This window comes from Gossypium hirsutum, chromosome A11, assembly GCF_007990345.1.
Source record: "Gossypium hirsutum isolate 1008001.06 chromosome A11, Gossypium_hirsutum_v2.1, whole genome shotgun sequence".
In the NCBI taxonomy this organism is placed as follows: Eukaryota; Viridiplantae; Streptophyta; class Magnoliopsida; order Malvales; family Malvaceae; genus Gossypium; species Gossypium hirsutum.
This window is the reverse complement of record NC_053434.1, coordinates 15,815,319-15,840,120: the sequence shown is the minus strand read 5'-3', so window position 1 is coordinate 15,840,120 and position 24,802 is coordinate 15,815,319. Positions and strand designations below refer to the sequence as shown.

Below are 24,802 nucleotides of genomic sequence, written 5' to 3'. Positions count from 1 at the left end.
AAGTTCAAAATGTAAAGAAAAATATTTATTCAGATTTTTTTAATTATTTAAATGAGATAAATGATATGTATCCTAAAATAAAATTAGTATTGTTGCATAAAAATAAATTTTAAAACTTAAATAATGTAATATGAGGTTTAGAAAGTTATTGAAGAATAGGAAGATCAGGTTTAGAAAGTTATTGAAGAATAGGATTTGAGTGTAATTTTTTGTAATTATTAAGATTTTTTCTCTCCTCTTAAGAATGAGTATGAGTTGGGTACTCCAAGTACACTCAATTTAGTGGGACACACCATCACAATAGTTGCTCAAAAACACCACATGTGTATAATTATAATTAATTACATTCAAATCCAATTATCAATTGGCTTTTCGAATGAATTCTTAATTTAATTTTTGTATGGACGGTACATCTTATGCAGACCTAATCATGAGTTGGGCTACCCGTCCAGGCCCAAAGGCCCATTTAAAAAGTGAAAAGCTTTGAGCGAAAATATAGGCTCGAAAAAAATAACATTCATTTTACAAATGGGTTGGGTCTCGAGTAATATTTTTTTGCCCAACCTGAATTTGCGTACATTTTTTCATTGCTTTTATTGTTGTTTTGTCGTTGCTTGTTGCCATTTTGATGTTATTTTGCTATTATATTGCTACTATTTTGTTGTTATATATTATTTAAATATTGTATAACTATTATTTTATTATTAATTTTGTTTTTCTTTATAAAATATTGAGTGGTCGCCATTGATATTTTAAGGATAAGAACAGACTGCATGGGTGACACGTGTCCTAATTTGTTAATCACCTTTAAAACGGTGAAAGACAACCCCTAATTAAAGAAAATGCAAAAACCAAAAACTTTTCCTAAAAGACTTCAAACGTAAAAAAAACTAAACGACCCATTTTCTACTACCAGAAACCCTAAAGACAATTTATCATTTGAATACATTGAACAAAAAATCAACTTAATCCATCATAATTGTTAAAAAAATACCCCTGCAGTTCAAGTTTTCAAGCAACCCACCCCTCGATTTTACTACCATCGAAATCTCTTTAGTTGTTCTATATCGTTGATGTCCTCGATGGTGACTTCGTAGAGAGTGAAACCGTCAGACTCCCTTTATTCTATTTCTCCGACTCATCTCAATTGCTGATCAGATCTCTTCTTTCTTCTTTGGCCATCGATACCATATTTAGAGGAGCCTCCTTGATCCAAACCCTCGGTTCTGTCCACTGTTTTCATTTCTCCAATAAAAGTAACCCCCAAAAAGAATGTTACATTCCAATAAAAATCAATTAAAATTTACTTGCCATGCTTTAGAATTACTTTCCAACTAATTAAAATTCACTTTTCTCTTATACCAAATACCTTCATAGTTATGGGTCGAATTTTCTAATCAATATAAAATTTATGGTTAATATACTTGTTGGCCTTTAAATTTAGCACCTAAGTCTCCTTTAGTGTCTATACTTAAAATAAAATAAAAATTTCATGTGATGATGTGGTGCAATCTTAAAGTGTCATATCATCATATATTTATGAAATTCACATTCAAGTATCAAAGTGTATAAAAAAAAGACAAATACCAAAATAAACTTAACTTGCAAGTTTAGAAGCCAAAAATTACATTAACTCTTTAAATTAATCAAAACGTCCTTAAATTTTAAATATTCAATTTTATCATTTTATTTATTTTGTATGAACATAATTCATATGATGTTAGAATTTAGGTATAGAAGTAAATTATTAATTGAAAAGTTGAACGTCAACAATAATAATATAGAACAATTGTAAAGTAAAAAGAAAGAAAAATAACATTGATTTTACGTGGAAACCCTTTCGGGAAAAAAATCATGGGCAGAGAAGAAGAAAATTCACTAATGTTAAATTCAAATGATATAAGATGAGTTTAGACTACATCTCTTTATAGGTTGAACAACATTATTCTAATGTTGAAACACTTTATTCTAATCAAAATTAAATAAAAGAAGTGTACTTTTATATGTATTCCACTTGTACATGCCTTTTGCCCCTACAGATCTCCCTATTTTGTTATTATTTTTTTAACAAGAATTTTAGTCACATAACTCTAAGATTAAAATTTTAAAACTTAATAATGTTTATTATTATATAATTGGATGTATTTTTCATTCTATTTAATGTTTTAAATTTTCAAAATAAAGTAGATTTTATACCAATTCTATATTTGCTTTTCTTTAAGTATGAACTCGACATTTATAAATTTGAAGGTTTATGTAATTTGTAAAAATAAATTCTACAAACACTTTGAGATTGGAAATCTCAATTGAAAAGCTTACCTCAACACTTTTTTTTTTTCAAACGAATCTCAATGCCAGCAGTAATACACGTCATTATCTCTTTAAAAATCTTATCAAAATTGTAACGACCCAAATTTTTAGGTCATCAGAAAAGTGAATTTTCGGGTCTTCAATTCTGAAAATTAGATTCGTAAATATTTATTAGAAATATTTATGAAGTTAAATGAGAGGTTAATTAGATTTTAGTTAAGTAAATCTAGTTTAATTAAGGCTAATTTAGTGAAAGGACTAAATTAAATAAAGTGTGAAGGTTTAATTATAAACTATAGGAAAGCCAAGGGACTAAATTAGCAACTAGACCAGAAGGTGACAAATGCGTGGTAAGTATAAATGCATATGTGTTATTTTAATTGGTACAAATGTATGTATAAATATGTATTTACTAAATAATAATATAAAGTAAATTATATTATATTATATAATTATAATATATTAATAAAATAAAGAATGAATAAAGAAAATAAAGAAATAAAACATAAAGAAAAATAAAAAGAAAGGCACGAATAGCAGGGAAAAAAGAAAAGGAAAATATAGGGTTTTGAGATTTCAAACTTGATTGGTAAGTCAATTTAATCACTTTTCTTATAATTTTGGTGTCTATGGAATCCTAGGAAGAAATACTATTTGAGTTATGTGAAATTTAGAAAGTTAATGACTTTTTAGATGTTGATTAAGTTGAATAAATGGAAGAAATTAAGTGTATTTTGATGAAAATTTAAGTTAGAAGTGGTTAAGGGATTAAATTGTAGAGAGAGATATAAGTTTTGTTATAGTAGGGATTAAATTGTTTAAATTGTAGAATTGATGTTTTATATTGAATATTAAGAGTTGAAATTTGTTTAAAGTAGGTATAAAATGAAAACTATAAGGTTATTTGAAGAAAAAGTATGGTTATGGTGGAAGGACCTAATTGGAAATATAGTAAAAGTTATATGGAAATAAAAGAGTGTGTTATTAAATAACATACATTGATAATTTTAAATGTTAAATTTTATGTAGCCAACGTAGCACCGGAAACGTCATCGAAAAAGGGGAAGGAAAAAGTGAACGAGAATATAGAATAAACTCGAGAATTTCGGTTTGTATTTCTATAAACTATGCATAATAATTTAATAATTGAAATTGTTATTTTTAAATGGTTAGTATGCATGATAAATGATGTGATAGAAACTGTTACTATTTCTGTTCCAAAATGAAATGATTCAAATACCTTATTAACAGTGTCGGGCTAAGTCGGATATAGTTGGCATGTCATAGGATTGGAAGTATTTAGGGATATTCTGACCGTGTGTCGATGAGACACTATATGTGTCGACTACTGTTACTATTCCGGATTCGTTCCGAAGAGGTACTCTGTACCTGACTGTTACTGTTACTGTTACTGTTACCCTTACGGTGTATTCCGGCTTCGGTCGATGAAACACTGTATGATATCTCAGTGTGTGGGTTGGATCCGTGTATCCATCCAGGTATGAGTTATGTTAATAGGGGTATATGAAAGTACTGAAGACCGACTGCTATTGATTATGTGACTGTGACTGTTATACAATTATTGAAAGATATTGAATGATATGAAATGTATATAAAAATTTGATTAATTACATTTAAGAGCTATAAGTTAAAGGTAAGTGATGAAGCTATTAAGATTATAAAAGTAAAAAGTTTAAGTTACAATGTATATACATAGCTTATCATTGTTTTAAGTATTAGTTTATAGAAATACCACTGAGTGTATACTCAGCGTACAGTTTGTTTTCCGTACGCAGGATTAGGTACGAAAGAAAGTTAAGGACTCAGCATCTAAGCCAATCCCGAACTCAAAGTGGTGAATACTTTTATTTTGGTAAAATGGCATGTACCTAGGTTGTTAAGGTGTTATTTTGTACATGATAGTGTATAAACATGAAAGTTGTTGACGCATGGTATGAAATATGCATATTTTGAAAGTTGAACTTACATGAGTTTGACTAGTATGATAATGTTGTATAATTTTGATATGAATTGTGGTATATAATTCTTAAGAGGTGTTGAAGTGAATAAATGAATATTCGCTAAGTTTGAATGGCATAATGAATGATATTTGATTTAAGAACTATTAGTAAATATATGGGCATGAATTAGATGTGGTTAGCTTGTGAAAATAGCTTTAAAATGGTCAAAAATCATGTTTTCACACGGCCAAGTCACATGGGCGTGTGCTTAGGCCGTGTAGCTCTCTGTTTATGTCAGACGAGCTGTTTCTACAGCCGTGTGTGCAAGTCAAATCTGCCCACAGCCTGGCCCCACGGCCATGGGAACCCCACGGGCTGGCCACACGGGCATGTCCCAGGCCACACAGGCATGTGCCCCTATCTTCAAGGTAAAATTTTCAAAGTTGCCGGTTTAATGTCGAATTACTTCCAAAACATGTATTGGCCCCGTAGACCCATATTAGGGACTTTATAGTGTAATTTGAGAAGTTTCGATTTGAAATGCAAATTCATGACCTGGTTTTGTATAAATGCTAGTGTATAATCCGATAATGCCTCGTAACCCTATTTCGGCAATGGTTTGAGATTAGAGGGTGTTACAAAAATCGTTATGTTAATCCCTTAAATTTCCCCATTCTTCTTCCCAACAAGTTCGCTTAAATGCCCTCAACAAACCCTTAACATTAATCTCTTTAAATAGTTCATTCCATTTTTTCACCTTTCCTTAAAAAAACTATGCTACCTATTTATTTGCTAAAATTTAAAGGTTTAATAACAAATTTAGCCACTAACGTTTGTGTATTTTTTCAAAATGGCTTTAATTGTATTTTTAGTCTTTTTTGGCCATTAACCTTTGTTTTTTTATTATTTGTTTTTCTAACAGATTTAATAAAAGTACCGTTAAAAAAATTAACGGGGATGATGTGGAATTTTACATGTGGAATATTTTTAATGAGAAGTAATTTATTACTTAGATAACCTAATAAGATAATTACACGTGGAAAATAATTAAATAAATAATATGTTAAATTAAAAAAACTCATAATTTAAAGAAAATAAACGTAATTATTTTAAAAAATTAACTTAGTAGAAAACTTCTCAGTAAACAAACGTATAAAATATTGAAACCTTTTTAAAGAAACGAATGATTGAAATATTGAATTTATTCATTAAATCTATTAGATAAAACAGATTGAAAAAAAAAAGGTTGATGGCAAAAAAAATGTCAAAAATACAGTTAAGGCCATATTGACAAAACATGTAAATATTAGTGGCTAAATTTATTATTAAACCAAATTTAAAATATCTTACCTATTTATCTATTAACAAAAATAATTAACCCCTAAATTTGAATTCCAATTTTGGAAATAACTTTATTAAAATGCAAAAACAATATATCGCGAGTTTTCAGTATCACCAAAATCTAACTACAAACGAGTTGAATTAGTGAATCCGTAATTAATTACGAATTGTTGATTTTTATATGATTAGTCAAATAGACATGTTCAAATGCATGTCAGAGTTCCTTTATGTTATAACTAAACGATAAAGGCTTGAGGCTCGTGCTTTCCATTTCCTATACAACGAATGCATGGTAACATTGGAAGATGTAACACTACTTATATGACTTCTAGTTAGCTATGGCACAAATATGAGAGATGGTAAATTCCTTAAAGTGAAAATACCCTATTCGATTATTAGGCTCATTCATGAAAAATAATAAGTATTACAATCGAAGCAAGTTAAATTTACATAATTTGAGTGTTAATTTGACAATCGTATATCGCATTTAGGTCATACTAAATATACTAAAGCTTATATGATAGGAAGAGCACTAATGTTAGATAAATCTGAAATTTTTGTTTATTGCATGTATCTCTCATTGTTAATTGATCTTTGAAGAACTACAAGAAACAACCGAGAGTCAACAATGTTTGCGTTCTTACATGTGACACTTTGTACGCTGCCTTAATTGGAGATTGGTGGAAAGAATGGCTACATTCCACATTTGTAAACATGGAAGTGATACTGATTGTCATGGTTAGAGCCATCCTTTCTTCTCTTGTAGCTCTACACACTTTTCTTGTTATTATAAGATAAAAATACAAGCACATGCTATAAAATATATTTAAGTATAAATGTTTTATAATTGTATTTACATTTAATATTGTAAAAGATAGACTAATCATTTGGACCATACAAATTATAAGAAGGGTTTTAGATGGTTGTGATAAAAATTCATAAATTCGTATATGATGAGAAAAATTGTTTGTATGTTTATATGTAAATGAGATGATGTTATTTCAATTGTCGTCATTAAAAATAGAGTAAACTCTAAAAATAGTCATTTTTGTTTGTTTCAAATTACATTTTTAGTTATTTATATTTGAAATGTTATGTTTTAGTCACGTTATCTTTTTGTTACGAAGTGGTCACTTTACCGTTAAACTCCGTTATCTTTCTAACGACAGTCCTTCATAGCAGTCCAAATTAAAATTATGTAATTAACAACTTATTTTCATCCCAACAACTGGAAATCCAAGTTAGCATTTAAAACCTATTTGAACTTCTATTAGGAAGGTAATGGAGTTTTAAGGGTAGAACGACCACTTCGTAATAAAATGATAACGTAAGTGATTAAAACGTAAATATTTTAAACATAAATGATTAAAATATAATTTGAGGAAAACAAAAGTGACTATTTTTAAATTTAATATGATGGTTATATGTTTCACACCTTTGAGTAGCGCGTAATTGGTCGGACTTTATGTCGATTTGAGATAATCTACGACATTCCATTGGATCTTAGAAACCTCAATGAGCTTTGGCAATTGGTTTGTCTCATAGAGAACGATTAATGTTAGACAATTGGATTAGATCAACCTTTGGGCCGATAGTCTTCAACAAGTTGTTAGGGATGCATTTACTCCATGCATGTTGAGATCCAACTAAAAAAACTTTTTTGATAAGTAATATCAGATTAGATTTATTTTATGAAATAAAAATTCAAATTGCAATAATCCAATAAAAAATCATTGATAGGTGAAATTTATATTTTAAATTAATAAATAAAAACAAACCAAGAATAAAAAATTTTAAGACTTGGAGTGATAAAGAAAAAAAATGAAAACTTAAACCAAAATATTTAAAAAAAAACCATTTAATAAATTAAAATTAAAACTAAAACTAAAACTAAAACTAAAACTAAAACTAAAACTAAAATTAAAATTAAAATTAAAAAAAATCAAAATTTGTGTAGCCGAGACACTAGCTAAGTCCAAATAAAACAGGGCCTAAACGAAGAAGGAAGGTCCAGTGGACTATCTTCTTAAATTCCTAGCACCAGGCAGCGGCACTAGTAGCAGCCCTGGGCCACAAACCAGGGGCCTCAAAGCCGTACAAAAAATCCAACGGCCCAGATTCATCTCCACCTCCACGTGACCCCGAAGAAAAACCGCCACGCACATACGATTTTAGTTGCCCTAACACTCCTCCCTGTTTCGCTTGCTTACTCTTGCAAAAAAAAAAAAAAAGAGCTTCAAACAACTTTCTAAAATTTTTCTCAAATTTCATTTCATAAATAGTTCCAAATTGCGAAATCCTCGACGACGTCTTCTCCTTCTTCCGGTACACTTCTACCCACTTTTTCTTTGTATTACTTTTTCCAAATTTCGGGTTTTGGTTTTGACGAAAACGTTCAAGGTTAGACTAGGGTTCTGCATCTAAGTTTTAGGGTTTTTGTATTGTATTGCGTTATTTTTCATTTTTAATCATATTTGTTTTTTTTTCTCACTTCAAAATATTGTTAGTTATCAATTAACTTAATTTTACTCGATAGCTGATATTGGTTATTTATTTCCGCTTTTTTTTAATCATATTTGTTTGTATGTCAGAGTAAACGCTAGTCTCCGTTATTTTCAGAAGAAAAGTTAGTGTTCTGAATTTTGGGAGTAAAAGGAGGCGTTTAGGTAACTTTTTTATTGGTGGTTTTATAATGGCGTTTGTTTCGTGTTCATGTACTACAATTCTAATGGAAAAATGTTGTTGCATTTTTGGCTGAATATTGTTTTCTTGGAAAAAAAAATAATGACAGTAAATTCTTCTCTTTGCTGTTAGTTACGGTTTGTACACTCTACATTAAAGTTTCCAAGCTGGTATGGGAGACAGTGAAGCAGTAGTTACTGGTTCGTCAACAGTTATGGACTATACGTCTACAGCTTATAATTCTACTGGCTCTGGTGCTTACCCTTCAGAAGTTACTGGAGGTCTTACTGCTTCTGGAACAGCAGCAGATGGAAATTACGCAGCATCTGGTATTGACCTAAAACCTGCTGGTCAAGAGCGTCAAATCAGTTCAGCCTATTACAGTATGCCAGCTGGTGTATCAACTGATGAGAATGCTGCTGATGTTGGAAATGTAACAGCTGAAGCTCCTAAGGCTGCTGGTTACAGTTCTTTAGATGGAAATGTTGTCAATGAAGCAGGAAATGCCACAACAGTTGAGAATGGAAACACTGTTGATAATGTGGGTGGAGCTTCTGCTGCACCTGAGTTTGTGGATGGTTCCGGTTTGTTCACTATTCATGTTTGTTAGATTTGTCTATCATGCCTAATGTACTTCTTCTTGATTGCCGTGCTGGATAAATGTAATGTTTAGTCTTTTACAGCACGTGTGTTTTGAAGAAGAATTGATGTTTAGGGAACAAACATAAGCTGGCTGCATAATTCTAAACTAATTAGAACTCCCTTATCTTCTCTATTTTATGTTTATAACATCTGAAAAAAATAGTGGGCTTATTAAACAGTTAATGTTGCGTTTTTATTTCTGTTTTTTTTTTTTTTAAATATCCGAGACTGACCACCCCAAAGATATGTCATAATTGCTAAAATCCATGATGGTTTACCACCAAAGCAGCCTTTGTCCACTGGCATTCTGCCATGAAGTTTTTTTTCCTGATAAACATGATATGGGTAGTGGTTATTTAGATCCTTGATCTTAGTTTTGGCTATAAGTATCCTTTTTTCCATGTTAAAAGTTATGTCTCCCCTTTTATTATTGAATATAAAGCTAGGAAAAGTGGAACTCATTTTCATTTTTATATTTGATTTCTAGCACCGCCTATGTCTTGTGAAGAGGATCGGTTGTGGAGTATTTTGAGAGCTAATTCATTGGATTTTAATGCTTGGACGGCATTAATTGAGGAGACAGAGAAGGTTGCAGAGGTATGTGGGCTTGAATATGTGTTGGAACTTGGAAGACAGACTGGGGTTTTACCTGCTGGAAATTTCCTTAGCTAGTTGTCTGTTTCCTAGCTAATATCTATCTCTGTTTTTCCTTCTGTATTTGGTATGGGGGGTGAAGACTATGTTTTAAGGTCATGGCACCAATGTATTGGAGAAGAGGCTCCATAAAATGGACAACATTGGGAGGGACTGGGGGGGTGCCTTACTAATTTTGAGAAAAATGATTAAAGTAGCATCTAATTCATGTTGAAACTCTTTTTAGTGGGTTGGAAACCGAGATTGCCACCTATCGTATGGTTATTTTGTATTTCTACCCTTATCCCTCTTTGCTTCTAATAATCCCCTCCACTGGTTCATGAACTCCTCAGTCTCTTTATTTTCCATCTAAGCTTGTGTATCTTGTCTGCTAATTGAAGTTTCATCTATGCATTACATGCAGAACAATATACTGAAAATTCGAAAAGTTTATGATGCTTTCTTGGCTGAGTTCCCTTTGTGTTATGGTTACTGGAAAAAGTATGCGGATCACGAAGCACGCATAGGCTCCATGGACAAAGTTGTGGAGGTTTATGAAAGAGCAGTTCAGGGGGTGACTTATTCCGTGGACATTTGGTTGCTATATTGTTCATTTGCCATAGAAACATACGGAGATCCGGAAACTATCCGAAGGTATTAAGTGTTGGTCTTCCCCATTGTTGTTCCAGGTCTGCATTAGGAGATCATGATTGTGTGCCTTTGTTAGCCATGAGGATCTGTGATTTCGGTTGCTTTCTAACATTATTTCAGTATGCCAACAGCTTTTCCTTGCCTTTGTGGCACAAAGGTTTGATGGGAATGCACTCATTGCTTTTTTCCCTGATGTTTATTCCCTTGATTTTGAGGCTGCTGTACATATAGTAGTTGAAACTATTTTTAGGCTGTGGGCTATCTTTCTGAGCTCCTTCTCTGCTCTTCTCTTTGAAGCCCATAAATTAGTCATTTAGTCATCTATGAATTATTACTTTAACCTTGACACTTTGAGGTTCATCAATATACAAAATGCTGCTGGGAAGATCTCATCCAGTTAAGGGCTAGATGGCCTCTATCAGTGCTTCATTTCGCCGTAGTTTGAATTTTTCAGGAAGGTAAATGCAGCGTTTGGATGTGTCGAGTGAATTGTTCCTTCTGCTTCAACATAGTCCCATGTCTTCTTTTTGTGTCTGCATTGCCGATAGTTTTTTCTTATATGTGTAGTAACAATCCTGCTGCATGTTGTTTCAGGCTTTTTGAACGTGGATTAGCATATGTTGGAACTGATTATTTATCTTTCCCTCTGTGGGATAAATATATTGAATATGAGTACATGCACCAGGAGTGGAGTCGCCTTGCTGCTATTTATACTAGAATATTAGAAAACCCTAATCAACAGCTAGATAGGTATTTCAACAGGTACGCCCTTATTGTGTCTCTTCGTATCTGATTCTTTATGGATATTAGATTACTATCTTGTCACATGTTTCTGATTTTGTCTAATGAGATAGGGCAAATGTAAGCATAATGTTGCTAAAATGATTATTTTTGGTTGTGGCCCTTTCTCATTGCACTTTGCTTTTTTACTATTTGCTTCTTGAAATTTGCTAAATGTGCAAAGTAAAAAAGCTAAAAGTTACATTAATTCATGCTTTTTGGTTGCATATTTTGATCAATTTTCCTGTAACTTGTTTATTCCCTGATGCTAATTGTATTACAGTTTTAAAGAGTTGGCTGCAAGTCGACCTTTGTCAGAATTAAGAGCTGTTGAGGAAGCTGCTGCTCTTGCATCAGATATGGTTTCGGAGGCTGATGGACAAGTAAATGAAGGAGTGGTTCATTCTGATGCTGCAGAGCAAACTCCTAAGCCTATAAGTGCTGGGTCAACCGATGCAGAAGAGTTGGAGAAGTATGTCTCCATTAGAGAGGAGCTATACAAGAAAGCTAAAGAGTTCAATTCTAAGATCCTTGGTTTTGAAACAGCTATTAGGAGACCTTATTTTCATGCACGGCCTCTCAATATTGCTGAGCTTGAAAATTGGCATAACTACCTGGACTTTATAGAAAGTGAGGGTGACTTGAATAAGGTATTTGAGTTTGTTTTCTCTATCTTTCGGTTTAGCTATGCTTCTTAGTCTTTAGTTGTACTGTTTGTTATATATTGACTTACAGTTAAGTAACATCTGCTGCATCATTTGCTTTATTGTGGCTAAAACGTTGGGTGAAGCAACTTTTTAAAATGGGAAATGTACTGAGACTAGAGCCCGGGCCTTCGATTTGGTTTCTTTGAGGCTAAGTACTTCAAACCCTTATTTGTTAGTGGACATTTTAGGTTTGTAATGTATCAAATAGCAAATTCAATTTATAATTTTTAAAGCTCCAATGTTATGCCTGCAGGTGTGTTCATGTCTTCCTAACCATTTATCTGTCGGGCAAGGAGGGTCCCATCATATTTGGGGGGGCCTCTCTGTTCCAACAATGGAGTATTTCTTATGCATTTCTCCTTGTGCTTTGTATCATCCCTTGTTTATTGTCTTGTTGCAACAGCATATCTTTCTCATCATTTATCTTTTCATTTCAATATTAGGTGGTGAAATTATATGAAAGATGCCTGATAGCTTGTGCTAGTTATCCTGAGTACTGGATACGATATGTTTTATGTATGGAAGCCAGTGGAAGCATGGACCTTGCTGATAATGCGCTTGCACGTGCTACTCAAGTCTTTGTCAAGGTATGAAGTGACAATTTAAATTGTTTGGAAAATGCTACATGGTGAATTTTGTCTCCCTTCCAAAAGAGTCATTCATGTTTCGGTTCCAGTATTAAACCCTTGTCAACTTTGACTTCTGTCATTTAAGTATTTTAAATTTAAACTGTTGAAAAGAAAAATGCTTGGAAGCAAATATTTTGGCTGTTTTTGGGTTGGTTTTTGTACATTTTAATCAGTAACAACTTTCAAATAGGAAAAAAACCCCCTCAAAAGTCGGAAAACATTCACATAAAAAAGTTGGAGCATAGACTATCATGCGATAGTGGGAGCAGTATGGTTTCCGCTTAATTATGCGATAGAGAATTATTGTATGCCTTGTTTAAACAGGTCCTGTTTAAGAAATTTGTAAATTGTTGTCACAAATAAATTATTTCATAGAAAATTGCCCTACATTTTATTCATTCATTTTCTGATTCCTTGCTGTGACTGAGTCAATTGAAGATGAACACTTTGGCTTTATTTTTTTATTGATTTAGGAAATTATTTGATCTAGTTAGTTTTTACTATAATGCATAGCCAGTTTTATACTTTTGATTATAATTTTTTTGAACTTCTAGCATTAAGTGTAATTGGTGAGTATTCTTTTGGAGACTTAAATGGCGACATCATGCTAGTTGCAACAGTTTCCATTGTGTTATATTTACTAGTATTTCTGTTACCAATATTTGACAGAGGCAACCTGAGATCCATCTTTTTGCCGCTCGATTCAAAGAGCAGAATGGGGACATACCAGGTGCTCGAGCTGCATATCAACTTGTTCACAATGAAATTTCACCTGGTTTTCTTGAAGCTGTTATTAAGCATGCAAATATGGAACGCCGTCTGGTAAGATAATGCTAGCATGCCTATGCGGTTTAATTGTGTATGGGCTTAATGCTTTTAACCTATTACCTGTTCTGAATGGCTTGTTTGTCTTGATTCTGCAGGGGAAACTTGAAGATGCCTTCTCTTTATATGAGCAAGCTATTGCCATTGAAAAAGGGAAAGAGCATTCTCAAACACTACCGATGATGTATGCACAGTACTCTAGATTTTCATACTTGGTAGGTGGCTGTGCTTGTGATGCCTGGTTTCATTTGTCTTTATCCTGATATGATTTGTGTGAAATGAAAAGGGATTTTTTTTATCAGGAGTCAATGTCAATAATGTCATTCATTTTAAAAAAGAAATTTGACATTTTATGTATAGCTGTTCACTTCTTTGTAGCTAGATATTTACTTCATAATATTATACTACTACTAGAGTTCTTTATGTTTCTTGTTGATTTTCTAGTATCAAATACCATTAATTTCAACCTAATGAGCAATATGTTATTAGCTCTTTAAAGAATATTCCCCCTGTTTATCGTTTTGTTTGATTCCCATTAGTTCCAAGTATTTATTGTCATTGCTACTTGACTCATTATCTAATATCTTTCTTATTCCCTTTGGTTTTGTTTGTAGGTTTCTGGAAATGCAGAGAAGGCTAGGGAAATTCTTATTGGAGCACTTGACCAAGTCCAACTGTCTAAACCATTTCTTGAGGTTCTCTCTCTCTATGTGCCACTCGCATACACGCATGCACTCTTTATCACATCTTTTCTGAACATTTTCCTCGTATTGATTTCTGATTTTGCTTTTGTTTTACACATAGGCCATAATATATTTTGAAACAATTTTGCCACCACCAAAGCAGATTGGTTATTTAGAATCATCAGTTGACAAATTTATAGCCCCAAACTCAGATGGCAGTGCTGCAGACCGGGAAGATGTATCCAGCATATTTTTGGAGGTAATACTTTATGTTAGAAAACTAGTATGATACCAGCATTATAACAGCTTCTAACAGTCTATACGGGCCTGGCTGGTACCCTCCCTTGCGGGACCATAGAAGATCTTTGAAAATATTTTTACTTGATTCTATTAGGGCTTTACCACATTCCTAGGGCTTTTCTTTTCAGGCTCATTTTATTTGGTCATAATTTTATTCAAAAATAAAATTTTGATTAAATTAGGCTATAGTGAACTTGGTTAACAATAAATATATTATAGTTTTTTATTGTTATGTATTGTTTATTTGACATTAAAATTTTTTGGATATTAGATATTTTGTGAAAATTTACTAGATTTATGTAATAGAGATAATTTGCATGTGTAAATAGTTTATATTTTATTAGAAAACTTGAAAATAGGTTAATGTTAAAAAAAATCTGAAAAGTGCAGACATCAGTACTGGTACCGTAACGAAATCTGAAAACAGTATGCCCAGTGGTATATTACAGTCTACCTGGCTTCTGCTTGAACTTCTTTATGTGTTTCTTGGTTACTGATAACTGGAGGTTGGGGGATGGCTGGAAATTGCTTTCAAGTTATAACCAGAAGATTTTTCTTTTAAGACTCATCTCGAGTTGATGATTCTGTGAAGATTGAATGCTTTGGAATGTCTTGAGTTTGTTTGAAGACTTCCTCACAAGATTATGAGTGCTGTCTGAAAACCTGTATTCAGTGTTCTGATTTTTTAAATTAGCAGCTAAATGCTAAGTATTGCAGAAAACTTTTACTGGTAGCTTACCCGGAGAAAATAATTGTGCAGTTCTTGAGTCTCTTTGGAGACGCACAGTCTATTAAAAATGCAGAAGATCGGCATGCTAAGCTCTTTTTACCTCGTAGACCAATGTCAGATTCAAGGAAGCGTCATGCTGAAGATTTTTTGTCTTCAGATAAGATGAAGTTGGCAAGGTCTTACTCTAGTGACCCTTCACCTGGCCAGTCCTTAATGAGTGCCTATCCTAGTGCACAAAACCAGTGGCCAGCTGGTTATGGTGCACAACCTCAAACTTGGCCTTCCACTACACAGGCACAAACATGGACCCCTGGCTACAGCCAACAGGTAGATTGCAATTTTTGATATATCTTCTAATTGTATCCTAGGACATGCTTGTTTGACTTTCTCAACTTATTCTAGCCTGTCATTGTGCTTTTTTCTTTTTAATCTTTGCTTTCTTATTTTATGTTGGTACATTTTTGAATTATAGTGCATTTTTGTGAAGGGAAAACTACCTTAAATGTTCATACAATTTATGGCTGCCAATAATTCTTTTTTTGGAGGATTAATGGTTTGAAATGGTTTCATATTATGCTTGTTGCTGTCAATGTAATGTTTTGATTGACTGTTCCATGAGTTATTTATTTGTAGGCTGCATATGGTGCGTATGGTAGTTATGGTAGCAATTATGCTACTCCACAAGTACCCACATCAGTTCCACAAAGTGCTGGGTATGGTGCTTATCCGACTACATATCCTGTTCAGGTATGAAGTTTTCTACCTAATAGGCTATTTGGCAAGCTACAATTTCGAAGATTAGAACCATCCTAATGGTACTTTTGAAACATAAAAAGGTGGAAGATTTAAAAAAAAAATAAAAAAGTGATATGTAAGCTTCTCTTGTTAATAATTACAACTGCCTGAATGACCCATGGATATTCACAGCATGTACTTAAAAGAATTTGAAGCTAATGTTTTCGAAATGATTTTGATATAGATTTGCTTATTTTGTCGTTCAACATTCAGGTTTGAAATCACTTTTCCTTCTGGGTTGGAGCCTAATGTTGTGCTGTAATTTTATGCAGACCTTTCCTCAACAAAGTTATGCTGTACCAACTGCGGGCACGATGTTAACCCCAGCCCAGCAACCTGCTGCAGGAGTTCCTCAAACTACTTATTATGGGACCTACTGATGAGACTGCAGTAAAAAAGACCATCCAATTACTTTGCTGTCTCTGCTCTACGCGTATCCTCATAAGTTAGATGGCTTAGCAGTTAGCCAAGGTGGACATTTTTGAGGTTTAAGAAGAAAAAAGGAAAAGGGGGGGGGGTTGTTTGGATGTTTGAGAATAGATGTATGTTTTAGGCGACGGTGGGTGAGTTGTTCTTTAGGTATTGTAGTGTCTTTTTTCTACGAGATATTTATGGAACTTGTATAAATATTGGTAATTCTGTAGTCAAGAGGTTCTATATGGACAGACTAGCCAAAAGAAAAAAAGTAAAAAGAATACGGAATTTGGTACAAACATTCAGTACTCTGGTAAGAGGTCGTCACTGCTTTTCAGTTTACGAATATATTGTTGATGCGTTGATACTTTATACGTTATTCATATTTTTAATTAATTAATCTCTTTGATTATTTAGTGTGTCAACACAAGTTTAATCTGTTAAAATAGTTGGTCATAAAAAACTAAATTTGAAATTAGAATTATTGTATCAGTGTAGTAAAAAAAGATTTTTTCACATGAAGTAATTTAGGTCAGATGAGTTGTTAAAAAATTATTGTTAATCCCATAATATGATTAGTGAAATGATTAAAATAAAATTCACTTAAATTAGTTGAAATAACTTATGAATCAAATGGAAGGAAATATTTGATCGTATAGGTGGTGTATTTGTACACTTTATAGTGTAAAAAGTATTTTTAAGAAGATGAAATATATTTAGACGTGATATTATTAGGTAAAAATACATATTTAAATGATATTTAAATTTATTAATATAAACTTAAATTAAATTTAAAATAAAAATCTAAAAACTAATTTGACTTGAAAGTGTTATTACTACTTGTTGACGTTTCAAACTCAGTGGTAAAAACAACCACAACGTATTTCATCAAAGTATGTAGTCTCCTTCAGCGGTACAACGTGTTGTTTACGCGCCAATATAAGTGTGATCAACTGAGGCAGAGCTAATTAAAACATTTTCAAATCAATTTCTTTTTTATCCCGAAGATTCAGAGACTTAAAAAACCCTCTAGTAAATTTGCCCTATGTTTTCCACTCTCCAATGCAATTTCTCTCTCTCTCGCTTTCTCCTACTCAACAAGTCTGGTATGATTTTGATCTTTTTTTTTTTCTTGTTTCAAAACCACCCTACTTTCACTGTAATTCTTCTTTGCGCTTTTATAATATTTTCTTCTGTCATATATATTAAAAAAATGACCCTTCGTTTTCTAAGCGAAACGCCTTTACCTTTGAATCCCAAACGCTTTTGTCTGTCTTGGCTCACGGCTGCATTTGGCTTTTTCTTTCGCCATTGTACTTGGTTTTGAGGATTTTATTGGTTTAAGTTCTTTTTGTCTGCTTTCGAAAATATTTTTCCTCTCGTGAGAAAAAAATAAATGTTGAACTGTATGTGATTTGGTAACGGCGTAATGCTATATGCATGGTGAAATGCAGTTGTGTGGTCTCTGAAAAACACTATAAAAATAGTAATCATTAATCTTCAAGGGTTTCGTTTGGTACGGTAAAAATGAGAACTGGCTTCTTTTTGCATGTAATCATTAATCTTCAAGGGTTTCGTTTGGTACGGTAAAAATGAGAATTGACTTCACAAGTTAAAAGTTCTCCAATCTGATTGTTTTACATTAATACTTCAAAAAAAAAAAAATTACAGTAGTTTCAAATTCCTGCTGCTACTTTTGTACGTTTATTTTACTTGACTGACTACTGACCTTGCTTACCTTTTTTCTCCAAATGGAAAATGTAGGTATCAATATAAAATATCGGCATAGTAGCTGATAAAGCATCATGGCACGAAACCCCAGAATTGTGCAGGCCTTCCGCGCCATGAAGGAAATAGGAATTCGCGAGGACAAAGTGAAACCAGTATTGAAGAGGCTTCTAAATTTATATGAAAAGAATTGGGAGCTAATTGAATCAGAAAATTATAGAGTTCTTGCTGATGCCATCTTTGATGAGGAGGAGAGTAAGGTACATTTTCCTCTATATTCTGTTTCACTTCAGTTTTAAGTCTTTTCCCTTGATGTGTTTTTGATACGATCTTGCTTTTCAGGTGTCGGAACCGGAAAAATACAAGAAATGCGATGTATGCGACTCATCTCTCTTAACTTTTGCTGCCACTACAGAATTTTTTTTCCTGTTCTTAACATCTATCTGTGTCAACTGATATAGTCTGATTGTGTTACCTAGGAGGATGAAGATACTGAAGGAGGAGGTTTGGTACATGATGAGCTTGTGAGGCGGCCCTTAAAAAGATTGAGAAGACTAGGTGAGACATCAAGTTCTCATAGAACCGGCAGCCCCAATGTGGCTGGAACACTTTTAAAGAAGCCTAAAGTCGAGGATGAACCATCTCCTGCTTCTTTACAACAGAAGTCACTTCAGTGCAATATTGGAAAAAGGACAGAATACCTGCCTGCTTCACCTGGTTCTGTTTCACCTCAGCCTGTTTCTCCTGCTTCAGTTTCACCCCATCATGGTGATAGGACTGCCTTACCTGGTCCTGTTTTATTTCAGTCTCCCTCTCCTGCTCATGCTTCACCCCATCATGGAGGTATGAATAAAGGGAAGCAAACCGTGGAACCTAGGCCTTTGGCCGTACTGGGAAGACCTGAACCAAATTCGCATTCATCTCAAATGCATTTTAGCAGCAAAGGAAAGGAACTAATGTCACCTAATGTTACTTCTAATGGGAAAGGCCCTCAGAGAGTCTCTCTCTCCTTGCATATTAAAGATCTGGCACCCGAGCCTTGTGTTATTCCTAAGAAAAGAGTGGTTGATACTCATGCACTGATCATACCTAAGGAAGAGCCATTTACTGATGACATGCCACAGGATGAGGTTCCTATTGCAGTAATTCATCCAGGTAAGTTATTGTAATTTCCATTTGATCGACATTTTTTTCCTCCTCAATTCGCTTCATTTCAAATCAAATTTTGATTCCTGATTAGCCCTGTGGCAATTCTCAAGCATATAATTTAATTTGGTCCATGTATATGTTATGATTTTCTTTCTTTATTTTGTTAAAATCAGCGTTGTGAAATGGATAGGCTTGTACTGAATTGTTTGTATGGTTCTTTAGTTAATTCATAAGGTAGTCAGGAACCAGTGTTTTTTATTGGATATTGAGAGGAGAGTGTACATACAGAAAAAAAAAATTGGGGCCATTGTGTTCTTGGATTGTCGTTACACTTACCCAGTTTACTCATGGAAACTGAAAAGCAATGATGCGCAGTGTGGCATGTTTTTTCTTTTTGTAGATAAACACTTTAACTGAACCATCACAGAATAAAACCAAGCAAAAGTCAAACCCTTAAGGCCAACTGATGGATACACAGTGACTAGCAGCCACTCTTGCCAGTGCCTGAGCTTTGAAATGCTATGGCTTCCTTGCTGAAATTGGACGTTCACCATTTGGTGGAGTTGCTTAACATCCTTAGGAGCTGGACCAAGCTTCCCATCAACAACCATACGACCTTGGATTAAGTTCCTCCACTTTTTTCTGGTGTTGATACATTAACACTGCTCAGCTTGATGTTCCTGCGAGTGAACTAGTGCAAATCTAAGAATGATGATTCGAGCTTGTAAGGGAGAGTCTGCTGTTATTCTCCTACATAGGATAATGGAATTTCCTCTGGTGTTCAATGCTGCAAAAGCCCGTCCATAGTCAAATCTGTTGTTGCTTCTTACACTTGCCAAGTACGGGGTCTAGTTGGGATTACTCCTGGGTTGGTTTTGTTTGTGTTGGTTTACTTGTTGATGGGGAGCTGTTCTTAGGTTCATTCTCAGACTCCTAGAGCCAAGTGAATTAACTTCCTTGAACACCCCGAGGATTTTAGAAGTTAAGGGATTTGCCTGGATGAGTATTTTTTAAGGTTACTATTGCTGAAAACAGCCTCATTTTGTTGTCCTCTTATTGCCCATAGGATGCACTTAAACCTTGTGTAAAATTCCCTTGCCTCTAGATTGTCTATGGCATTAACAGTTGAATACACTCCGTCCCAATGTTCAACCAGACAAGGTTGATGCATAGTGAGAGTGATGATCCAAGTGAAACCACCCTCGCAAAGTCACATCGAGCAAACAGATGTTCTACACTCTCCTCTTTATCACAAAGGGGACATAGTATAGCAACATCCATGTTTCTTTTCCTAAGTTTACATCAGATAGGCAGTCATTATAAATCTTCCAAAGGAATCTTAACTTTGAAAGGAAGTTTAAACTTCCCTAGCACTTTCCAGTTGGTATTGTCTTGAGCTTTGCCATGGTGGTCTTGGCCTTGTGTCTACAGCAGGTTGTATGCAGAAGTACAGAAAATTTTCCATTGAGGTCCTCCTTCCAAATAAGCTTATCTTCCCCTCCAAATAAGGAAAAGGATCTTTCTCCAAACTCGGCAAGAGCTTCCTTCCCTGGCATTTGGGCTAATCGATCCTCCTTCCAGGGCTTGATGGTTGGGTTAATGAGCTCCACTGTATGAACTTGCCTGTTGGCTTCTGTAGATGGAAAGCCTTGAAGTTGAGAGATTTACCACAGTGCTCGTTCCAGTCCATATTTGGTCATCCATTCCCAAGTTACAAACATCCAGCCCTTTTAGGATGCCTTTCCAGATCCAAGAGTTAGATGTTTTAGGCATCAGCTCCTCTATACTTTGGATTTACAGTATTTTGCATTCATAACTTTCTCAAGGAGTGAGTCAGTGTTACCCTTAGGTCTCCACTCTCCATGCTATTTTCCTGAAAGAGCTTTATTAAACATATCAGCCTGGCAAATCCCCATCCTCCCTGATTTTTAGGTGATCATAGTATCCTCCAATTCCCTAGATGGAGTGTACGTACTCCTACTTCATGGCTCCACCAGAAAAATCGAATCATCTAGTCAATCTTCTGACATACAAATTTGAGAGCTTTAAAGCAAGACAGCTTATAAATGGGGGTAGATGCATGGGTGGATTTTATAAGAATAAGATGCAGTGACCTTTCCTTGTGTCTTGTCTACAATATTTGGAAAAATAAGCTACATAAATCGACCCCCAAATTGCGCTGGAGTGTCCTTGCTTTTCACGTTAGAGTGTGCGAAGTTTCTCTCCTATAAATTTATTGACAGTATTTAGATCACTATAGTTCGACCTGTTAACTTTGCGGAGCATAATCTCTGCGATTGATCCTAATCTGCTGTATGTAAAACCATTTTTGAGACACAGAATATACTAATTAGCATCTATAACCATAACATTGTTGGATATTAGAATTGTGATTGATGTTTTTCATAATTTATTTGTTTTTGTTATATTTTCTAACATATTTTATCCTTTACTTATTTATTTCACTATAATGCTTTTTAATAGATCCATTAAGTGGAAAAGATTTGGCAATTAGGGAATTTTCAACTGGAAAATCAAATTGGCAGGAACCTCCAGAATCCCTGCATGCAGATGAAATTGTAGGTGGTGGTGCTTCAGCTTCGATGAGTAAGAGGCATACCAGTTGTGAGCTTGCTACTGTTTCTAATGAAATTCCTTCTAGACTAGAAATTGCCTCATCACAATTGGGTGAGGTGAAGATTTCTGTAAGCTACAACAATTCTGCTCTTGGAGGACAAAAATTCCAATTGCCTAGCATAGATGAGCTAAGAGAACTAATGGAACAGAGATGTCTCCGATCATATAAACTCATTGACCCAAAATTTGATATCATTAAAATTCTAAATGATATGTGTGAGTGCATCTCGGAATTGGCAACTAATTCCTCTAATCAATCGCGGGAAGGTGATGTGATGCCAGCTCTTGATGTGTTGAAGAGATCTCCTGGAAGAGATGCTCTTGATGCTGAGAGCAATAGAGAAAATGGTTGCATGCTAGTCAGACTGTTAAATGGATCTTTCATTGTTCAGCCCTCTTCAAATGGATGTGTTGATGATGTAGGGGGGAAGGAATTGGTGGTTCTTCCACAGCATGAACTTACTCTTAATGAATTAAGGTGGCTTCATGATGCAAGTGACATAACCAAGGGAGAAGAAAAAGTTGAAATTTCATGGGTAAATGAAATTAATAAAGATTTTCCTCCACCGTTTCAATATATTTCAGAGAATCTCGTATTTCAAAATGCTCATGTTAGTTTTAATCTTTATGGGATTGGAGATGAAAGTTGTCCGACATGTTTTGGGGATTGTCTCTTGGCTGAGCAGCCGTGTGGTTGTGCTTGTCGAGCTGGGAGAAAATTTGCATACTCTTCAGCGGGTGTTGTTGAAGAGGACTTCTTAGGAGAGTGCATCTCTATGACTCGTGATCCACAACAACAATTTCTCCTTTATTGTACAGAATGCCCCCTTGAGAGATCCAAGAAGGATGACTTTCCAGAACCTTGCAAGGGGCACTTAAAGAGAAAAGTTATCAAAGAATGTTGGAGCAAATGTGGCTGCCATAAGCAGTGTGGTAACAGAGTAGTTCAGAGAGGTCTAAACTACAAATTGCAGGTTTGGTTTATTCCAGTCTTGTACAAAATCTGGTCCATGTTATCGTTAGTTTCGGTTCCTTTTCAACTTAAGGTATTCACTTGAGTTTTTCTTCCATGACTAATTTACTATGGCTGTTAGGTTTTTTTGACACCTGATGAAAAAGGTTGGGGCCTCAGAACTCTAGAGAAGCTTCCCAAAGGGGCCTTCGTATGTGAGTTTGTTGGAGAAATACTCACTATATCTGAGTTGTATGCAAGGAACAGAGAGAAACATACTTGCCCTATCCTGTTAGATGCTTATTGGGGGTTGAAGGGAGGTTCTAGGGATGAAGAAGCTCTCTGTTTGGATGCCACATGTTATGGAAATGTCGCTCGGTTTATCAATCATAGGTTTGTATAGATGTTATATATTAGACTTTCTATGCCCTTAACTTTTTCCTACTATGTTCTTCTAAAGCATTCAATTGCTTTTGAATCTATCTCTTTGTTGCATGTTTTTGTAATGTTAGTAATAAGTTTTTATGACATTAGTGAAGGTGGTGTAAGTTGGGAGATTGGTTGATTTTTTCCCTTTTTTATGGTGGGTGGAGGGTGAGGGGTTACAAACATGAGTTGAGTTGTTAGTACTAGGAGATATGAAAAGGTTACCTACAAGAATGTCTCATTTTCCATCATTGAGGTTTTGTTTTAATTACCATTATAGGTGAAGGTATATGATGGCTAATGCATTGGAAGAAATGTCCGAGCACCTTCAATAAGTTGGAATTTAAAATATCTGATTCTTTTTTCTTTCTTATTTTGCTAGATGCTTTGATGCAAACTTGATTGAAATTCCTGTTGAAGTGGAGACCCCGGATCTTCGTTACTACCATGTATGAAATACTGATTTCTTCCACCTTCCTAGTCTTGATTGTTTTGCTTGCTTCAAATCTTTGCAATAGCAAGTGTAATTGAGCATTTACTGTGTGCAGCTAGCCTTCTTCACAACTAGAGAAGTTCATGCACTTGAAGAGCTTACTTGGGTGAGTGATTATCTATTGCTAATTAGTTATATTATTATGAAGCTTTGAGTTTTGTTGCTTATCCTAAGGTTGAAAAAGAAAAGAAAATGAAATTAATGCGGTTAGTCTATGTAAATTTTTGGTTCTAATGCATTTTTTTTGGCATACACATGCATGCATGAGTATTCTCATGCATTAAATGATGATTCTTCATGTGTTTTTTTCCTCTTTGTCCCTATTAAAAGGCTATGCATGCTGCTTGCAGGATTATGGTATCGACTTCGATGATCTTGATCATCCTGTTAAGGCATTCCGGTGTAGATGTGGCAGTAAGTTTTGCAGGAACATGAAACGTTCAACCAGTAAGTAGTTATCTTGTATAACCTGTAGACAATGTTTGGTTTTGGGTCTTCGCATGGTGGAATAATTTTTTTGCCACATTAAAAGATTTTAACCCTTTGAAACTGCAACGATAATATCCATACACAAAAATTTGGAATTGTGGTTTTCATGTTCTTAACCCTCCCCTGGGATATGATTCCAATAGAACTTCGATGCTAAAATTCAGATTTTTCACCCATCTAAGAATTGAGATGCTTTTCACAGGATAATGCTTTTGTGGAGGTAACCATAATTGTCTATGCAAAAGGAAGTTGTGTATCTGGGATTTTAATGAAGTTATTTAATTAGCAACGGAAAAGCCTTCAATCTAAGTGATAAGGAACTCTCAAGAATGTTGTAGTGTTCTCAAGAATGTTGATGATATGCCCCTATTTGGTTGCTTCTGTAATTATTACTGAGACAAAGGATCTTCTTTCTATGGTGTAGGGTCTAAATCTGCAATAATCACCGGATGAACCGATTCTCAGTCATGGAAATGTTTTGCCATCTTCAAGGCACTTATTTTGGAATATCCTTTTGCGTGGTTTAGATTTGGACAAAGTGAATGCTAGTCAACCCTGCGGTGTGGTTTTGATGTGAAATTGTGAAGTGTACAGAGTTACCTTCTTTTTTTGGCCTGATGAAACTATACACTTATTACTAGGTAATGGTAGGTAATAGAAATCAGGAAAATGTGCATTCTGATAGGGCTGTAGTGTGCAGCAACTGCAGGGGTTAAATGCTAACGGACAATGAATTCTAGTGACAATTTACACATGTATCTTCGTTCTTTTTGGATTGCCTTCTGCCTTATTTCTATGTCACGTTCCTCAAACTGACCACACTTAATACCTATGCAAGCACTAAA

General features: G+C 34.3%; 2 protein-coding genes across 7 annotated transcripts; both read left to right on the top strand.

The window, feature by feature from the left end:
- The first annotated feature begins 7,781 nt into the window (after window positions 1-7,781).
- LOC107924034 (pre-mRNA-processing factor 39) lies at window positions 7,782-16,455 on the top strand. 5 transcript variants are annotated; one of them, XM_016854293.2, is made up of 15 exons: window positions 7,782-7,937; window positions 8,204-8,278; window positions 8,427-8,878; window positions 9,424-9,533; window positions 9,994-10,223; window positions 10,815-10,982; window positions 11,284-11,650; window positions 12,151-12,294; window positions 13,006-13,158; window positions 13,260-13,376; window positions 13,776-13,856; window positions 13,966-14,103; window positions 14,905-15,201; window positions 15,508-15,621; window positions 15,942-16,455. In XM_016854293.2, exons 3-15 carry the CDS (start codon window positions 8,467-8,469, stop codon window positions 16,047-16,049), a joined length of 2,439 nt encoding a protein of 812 aa, XP_016709782.2. In that variant the 5' UTR covers window positions 7,782-7,937; window positions 8,204-8,278; window positions 8,427-8,466; the 3' UTR covers window positions 16,050-16,455. The 5 variants fall into 5 exon arrangements, with proteins under 5 accessions (XP_016709782.2, XP_016709783.2, XP_040937103.1 ...); XM_016854294.2 differs by lacking the exon at window positions 8,204-8,278; XM_041081169.1 differs by lacking the exon at window positions 9,424-9,533.
- A 587-nt stretch (window positions 16,456-17,042) lies between these two features.
- Window positions 17,043-24,734, top strand: LOC107924654 (probable inactive histone-lysine N-methyltransferase SUVR2). 2 transcript variants are annotated; one of them, XM_016855194.2, is made up of 10 exons: window positions 17,043-17,189; window positions 17,848-18,071; window positions 18,154-18,186; window positions 18,291-18,966; window positions 21,445-22,571; window positions 22,692-22,942; window positions 23,358-23,424; window positions 23,524-23,574; window positions 23,819-23,915; window positions 24,160-24,734. In XM_016855194.2, the coding sequence occupies exons 2-10, from the start codon at window positions 17,889-17,891 to the stop codon at window positions 24,162-24,164; spliced, it is 2,490 nt and encodes an 829-aa protein (XP_016710683.1). In that variant the 5' UTR covers window positions 17,043-17,189; window positions 17,848-17,888; the 3' UTR covers window positions 24,165-24,734. The 2 variants fall into 2 exon arrangements, with proteins under 2 accessions (XP_016710683.1, XP_016710682.1); XM_016855193.2 differs by having other exon boundaries at window positions 17,044-17,189; window positions 24,382-24,734.
- The last annotated feature ends 68 nt before the right edge of the window (window positions 24,735-24,802 follow it).